The 6,269-nt window shown below is 42.3% G+C and overlaps 2 protein-coding genes across 2 annotated transcripts; both read left to right on the plus strand.

The window, feature by feature from the left end:
* Positions 1-882: 882 nt before the first annotated feature.
* On the plus strand, positions 883-1,392 carry LOC148584135 (uncharacterized). The gene has a single exon (XM_088518761.1). The coding sequence runs from the start codon at positions 883-885 to the stop codon at positions 1,390-1,392; it is 510 nt and encodes a 169-aa protein (XP_088374887.1).
* A 134-nt stretch (positions 1,393-1,526) lies between these two features.
* Positions 1,527-4,351, plus strand: LOC148584136 (uncharacterized). Its single transcript, XM_088518762.1, has 2 exons — positions 1,527-1,645; positions 3,826-4,351. Exons 1-2 carry the CDS (start codon positions 1,527-1,529, stop codon positions 4,349-4,351), a joined length of 645 nt encoding a protein of 214 aa, XP_088374888.1.
* Positions 4,352-6,269: the final 1,918 nt, after the last annotated feature.

The following is a 6,269-nucleotide window of genomic DNA, read 5'->3' on the forward strand; positions in this document are numbered from 1 at the left end:
TAGCTTAAGGAGTAGACACCCATACTCTTAGGTTGGTAAACATTAGGCATTCATAATATGATTGGATCATTGGCATATTGTTATATTATCTAAGTATGATTAATGGTGGATATCAATGCCCTACCTTTTATTTATCTTTTTATCTTTTCATAATGTCAATATCGTGACAACTTTGATATTTCAATATTTTAATTAATTCTAAATAAAATCAACAATCTCCGTGGGATCGATCTAGTACTTGCTGCACTAAACTATCGTTTGATCTTGTGCACTTGCGAGTAAAACGCACTAAATATTATCTATTAATTTAGGCAGTATTTGGCACAACACTTCACTGAATACCAGCGTTACTGAGGTATTCATGGAGATCAGAAGGGATCCTAACTTTAAATGGCCAACAAGGATGTGGGCTCCTCCGCAGAGACACAGCAACCAAAAGTTCTGTGAGTACCACAACAACCACGGTCATTTGACTGAGGATTCCATATCTCTATGAAAAGAGATTGAGAACTTCATCAAGAATGGCAAGTTGGTGGGGTTCTTAGCTGACCAGAGGAATAGGGGTAGAAATCCTCAAGAGCCTCTGCAGCTAGAATCCAACCATGAAGACCTCGAAAGAGGGCGGAATGTGAGGCAAAGACAAGATGCTGAGCTGAGGAGAGATTGGGACAACCACCCACATCCTTGGAATCAAGATGTGATAAGTGAAATCCATACGATTGCCAGAGGAATAGTTGGTGGAGGCGAATCCAACTATCCAAGGAAGGTTCACACAAGGAAAGTGAATACAGAAGAGGTTCTCTTTCTTGAAAGGCCTTCCAAGGCCAAAAGAAAGACCTGATGATTCTAACATTCTCAGAATAAGATGTAGAGGGGGTGTCAATGCCCCACAATGACGCATTGGTGGTGATAGTGACAGTGGCTAACCACTCCATTCACTGGATTTTGGTGGATAACGGAAGCTTAGATGATATCTTGTATTGGCCATTTGGCTCACCCCTAGTTGGATTTACAGGAGAGCAAGTTCAGCCAATGGGGCTCATCTATCTTCCTGTTAAAGTAAGAACAGCCCCCAAGCAAGCAACGGTGGATTTCCTGGTGGTTGACCGACCATCTGCCTACAACACAATCATCGGTCGGCCATCATTGAACAAGTTGAAAGCTGCAACTTCAACTTACCAGCTGAAGATGAAGTTCCTAACGAGTGAAGGAGTCAGGGAAGTCGGAGGAGACCAGGTTGTGGCAAGGAAGTGTTACAACACTTCCCTGAAGAAACCCTCGAGATCTACGCCCCTAACAATCAGTAATGTGGGCAGTAGAAAAGAGAATGAACCAGCCGAGGAGCTGGTAGAGGTTGTTGTGAGGGATGGCAAGGTTGTCAAGATCGGCTAACAACTAACCCAGAAGTCCAAGAAAGCCTTGTCAACTTTCTTCTGGAAAATATGGAGGTGTTCGCATGGACGCATGAGGACATGCCAGGGATCAGCCCCGAGGAGATTGTCCTCCAGTTAAATGTGGATCCATAGATGAAGCCGGTGAAGCAAAAGAGAAGGAAGTTCGCTCCCAAACAAAACATGGTTGTAGCTGAAGAGGTGGAGAAGTTGCTCAAGGCTTGGTTCATCGAAGAGGTCTATTATCCTAATTGGTTGGTCAATGTAGTATTGGTCAAGTAGTCCAATGGGAAATGGAGGACGTGCGTAGACATCACCAACTTGAACAAGGCATACCTGAAGGATAGCTTTCCACTTCCACGCATTGATGTGTTAGTGGATTCAATGGTTGGATATGGGCTGCTTAGTTTCATGGATGCATTTTTTGGCTATAACCAGATTTACATGCACCCAGCAGGCCGAGACAAGACTGCCTTTATCATGGACCGAGGCTTGTACTGCTAAGAGGACTTGCCATTTGGTTTAAAGAATGCTAGAGCCACTTATCAGAGGCTGATGAACAAGATGTTTCGAGAGTAGATTGGTAGACACATGGAAGTATATGTCGATGACATGCTCGTCAAGAGTGTGTTACCACTAGACCACACCCATGATTTGCAAGAAACATTTAAGACGTTAAGGCAATACGGGATGAAGCTCAATCCCGCGAAGTGCACTTTTAGAGTGTCCTCAGGGAAATTCTTCGGTTATATGGTGTCTAACTGAGGAATGAAAGCCAACCCTAAAAAGATCCAAGCCATCCTGGATATGCAATCCCTGAAGAACACAAAGTAGCTTTAGGTACTAATGGGCAGGATTGTAGAGCTAAATGGGTTCATTTCACGGTCAACTGACAAGTGCTTCCCTTTCTTCAAGATTTTAAGAAAGGCATTTAAGTGGTTCGAGGAGTGCGAGCAAGCCTTCGAACAGCTAATGAAGTACCTAGCTAGACCACCTCAATTAAGCTGAACCTTTCTCAGAGAAGTGTTGTATTTATACCTAGCCGTATCTCCAATTGCAGTTAATGCAACCCTAATTCGAGAAGAAGGCGTCCAAAAGCCGGTATACTTCATCAGTCGAGCATTAAGGGGTTCATGATAAGGGCTAAAATAGTCATATTTTAGCCCTTAATTTACACTTGTTAATCTCTTAGTTTTGTTATTTTGTGTTGTTTTACATCCTTTTTGTGTTTTCTGTCTTTTTCTAGGTCTTTGAATAAAAGGAAGCATTTCTGGAAACGCTACAAGCTACAAGAGCATTTTGGGAAGAAGCTGCAAAAAGCAAGGAACGAACGCATCACATAGGCTCGAGCACAACAACGCTCGAGCGCAGAAGCAGAAAGCTCGAGCACGGCACACAAGAGATCGATCGCAGGATGCAATCAACCGCACTTGAAGGGCCCAGATGCAGCAGAAGTTCTTTTTCACTTCAGATTAGGTTTTCAGTTCCCTAGTTGAATTAGGAGACTGACCTCTGAGTTTATTAGGTTTTCTAGAGACTTTAGGTTTTTCCTAAGCCTATAAATATGCCTCTATGCCTCATAGAAAATACACATTTTTAAAGAGCAGAATTTTGAGCTACTTCCAGGAGTCGTTTCCGGTTTCTTCTTTCCTTTTCTTTTCTTTTTAGTTTATTTTTATTATGTCTAGCTAAATACTTTTGTTAGGGGCTAGATTGAAGCCCTAATTATGTCTTTTTAGGATTTCAATTATCCCTTTGTTACAATCTTGGTTTGGTTTATTTAAATTGATTTGTTCCTATTTATTTGAATTCCCCATATAAATGTGTTTAATTATCATGTGCATATGTGGATCTGTTAATTTAGTCAATTTGGATGACCGATTCCTGGGCATAATAAAGTAACAAAAGAATCTCATCACGGATTCTCGGAGTAATCAACATGGGGAATTAAGAGTAGATACCATGCCCTAGGCTTCATGTGTTGGTCGATTTCCATAGATTTATGTTTTCCTAAAGAACAACTTAGTAGATACCATGTTAAATCCTTTAGGGAAGAAAAGAATTAGAGAAGATTTCATACCTAATTCATTGCTTAGGGAAATCAATAGCTTAAGGAGTAGATACCATGCCCTTAGGTTGACGAACATTAAATATATCAACATGAATGAAACCTTGGCGTATTTGTATCTTAATTAGTCTGATCAATGGTCGATGTCAAATCCCTAACCTTTTCATTATCTTTAGCTCTTTCAACATTACGAATCTATGACAGTTTGGAAATTTAATTCAGAAATTCAGTTTTAAACAAAATCAACAATCCTTGTGGGAATGATCTCATAATTGCACCCTATACAATCGTTTTGATCTCGTGCACTTGCAAGTAAAACGTACCGATTATTTGCCTATTAATTTATGTGAGTATTTTGCACAACAGTGCCAAGGAAAGATATGTGCAAATGGAGAAGCTAGCCTTCACCTTGACCATTGCATCAAGGAAGCTTTGGCCATACTTCCAGGCTGATACAATCAAGGTGCTAACCGAATACCCACTGGAGAAGGTTCTTCAGAAGCTAGATCTGTACAGCAGACTAGCGAATTGGGTAATCAAACTCGGGGAGTTCGACATTGAGTCCATCCCTTGGAATGCCATCAAGGGCCAGGCACTCACAGACTTTTTGGCAGAATTCACCAATATGCCAAAAATAGAGGAGTGGCCGAGGGACGAAACATGGGTGGTCTACATAGATGGGTCATCCACAAAGAAGAACGGTGGAGCCGGAGTGGTGTTGATCACACCAAACGGAGAAGAGTTGTGTAGTTCCTTAAGATTGGAGTTCAAGAATACCAACAACGAAGCCGAGTATGAAGCGGTCCTAGCCAAACTTAGCTTGGCTCGGGAAATGGGAGCAGAATTCATTGAAGTACGAAGTGACTTTCAAGTGATTGTTAGACACATCTGAGGAGAATTCGAAGCCAAGGGGATAAGATGAAGCTGTACTTATCCAAAGTACAAAAATGAAAAAAAATTTCAAAAAATTCTGCATCATCAAGATCCTAAGGGAAGAGAATGAAAGGGCGAATCATTTAGCTCGGATGGATTCGGTAACAGACGATGGCATGGAAGATACTGACAAGCCAATACAAATTATACTCAAGCCTGCTATAACCGATAAAATAATGGTTTTAGCAATAGAGGTGATGCCAAAGTCGGTAAAAGAGCTAGTTGAGTACTAGGAGAACTCTTCCAGCCAACAAGAAGAAAGCAATCCAACTGAGGACTAAGGATGCTCTGCTCACCATGGCAAATGGGACCCTTTACAAACGGGGTTTCATGTTACCTCTTCTCAAGTGTGTCTCCAAGGAGGAAGGTGATTACATCCTCCGAGAGATTCATGAAGGAGTCTGTGGCAGTCATGCAGTAGCAAGGGCGCTGGCACACAAAGCTGTTAGAGCAGGGTTCTACTAGCCAAACATGAGTTGGAATTAGATGAAAACGATCAGGAATTGCGACAACTGCCAGCGCTTCACCAATGTTATCAAGCAACCCCCCGGGGATAAGTTCAATTTCCTCATCCTAACCTTTCTCGCAATGGGGGGTGGATATAGTAGGACTATTACCCCGAGGAAAGGGGGGTGTTCAATTTACGGTGGTAGCTGTGGATTACTTCACCAAATGGGCAGAAGTGAACGTCCTAGTGAACATCACAGCCAAATGCATAGAACGGTTCTTCTGGAAGAATGTAATTTGTCGATATGGCATTCTACACTCATTTGTCACAGATAACGGCAAGCAATTTGACTGCAATTCATTCTGAGAATGGTGTCCAAAGTTCCACATCCGAAACTACTTCTCATCCCCGAAACATCCCCAAGTGGATAGTAGAAGCCACCAAAAGACCATCTGCAAAATTTTGAAGAAGAAGCTGGGTGAGCGCAAGGGAGACTAGGCCGAGGATCTCCCAAAAGTTCTTTGGGCATACCGAACTACGAAGAGGTCGCCAACCGAAGAGACTCCTTACGCGATAGCCTTTGGGACTGAAGCAGTCATCCTAGCCGAGGTTGGATAGGGAAGCTTCGCCGTGGAGACCTTTCGGCCAGAGACCAACGATGAAGGCCTCAAGCTACACCTCGACTTGCTACAGGAGAAATGGGACTAGGCCCAACTAACCATGGCAGCCTACCAGGAGAGAGTAGCTCAGTACTTCAATCAGAAGGTCAAGCACTGAAGCTTCAAGCTGGGAGAATTGGTCCTTTGAAAAGTTACTATCGCCACCATGGACCCAGCCGAGGGAAAACTAGCTCCAAATTGGGAAGGACCGTACAAGGTAATCGGATGCCTGAGAGCAGGAGCATATCACCTCGAGGATTCCGAGGGCAAACCACTCCCGAGGCCATGGAATGCTGAACACCTTAAGAAGATTAACCTTTATGATTTTCCATTGTAAAATACATTGTCAATAAGAATCTTCCGAAATTACAATGTCAAACAATGCTTTGGTAAATACCGCCGACAAGGCACTTTACCTAAAAACAATTATCGGGAAATATAGTCGTAAAGGTGCTTTCCTGAGCATAAAAATTTGAGAAGTATAGCCAAGCAAGCACTTTCCAAACTTAGCCCAACTAAAGAATTAAAAACCTCCACACGGGTTAATTCTAAGGCTAAAATGCCTTCCCGAAATACAACAGTAAAGGCACTTTCCAAAGGAAAATGTTCATGAAATATAGCTGTAAAAGTGCTTTCCGAACTTAACCCATTAAGAAAATAAAGCCTCTGATGTAGGAATGTTCACAGGTTAAACTACCTCGAAAAATATAGCCAAGAAAATAAAGCCTATGAAGAAGGATTGTTCAAAGGCGCTTTCCTGAGGCAAACGT

The sequence above is a fragment of the Corylus avellana genome, chromosome 8 (genome assembly GCF_965113065.1).
Source record: "Corylus avellana chromosome 8, dhCorAvel1.hap1.2, whole genome shotgun sequence".
NCBI classification, from domain to species: domain Eukaryota; kingdom Viridiplantae; phylum Streptophyta; class Magnoliopsida; order Fagales; family Betulaceae; genus Corylus; species Corylus avellana.

Excerpts from the sequence above, each read along its gene's own strand:
- LOC148584135 (XM_088518761.1), top strand. The coding sequence starts at position 883 with ATGCCCCACAATGACGCATTGGTGGTGATAGTGACAGTGGCTAACCAC.
- LOC148584136 (XM_088518762.1), top strand. The coding sequence starts at position 1,527 with ATGAAGCCGGTGAAGCAAAAGAGAAGGAAGTTCGCTCCCAAACAAAAC. Across the intron at positions 1,646-3,825 it reads GAGGTCTATTATCCTAATTG|TGCCAAGGAAAGATATGTGC; the intron begins GTTGGTCAATGT and ends TTTGCACAACAG.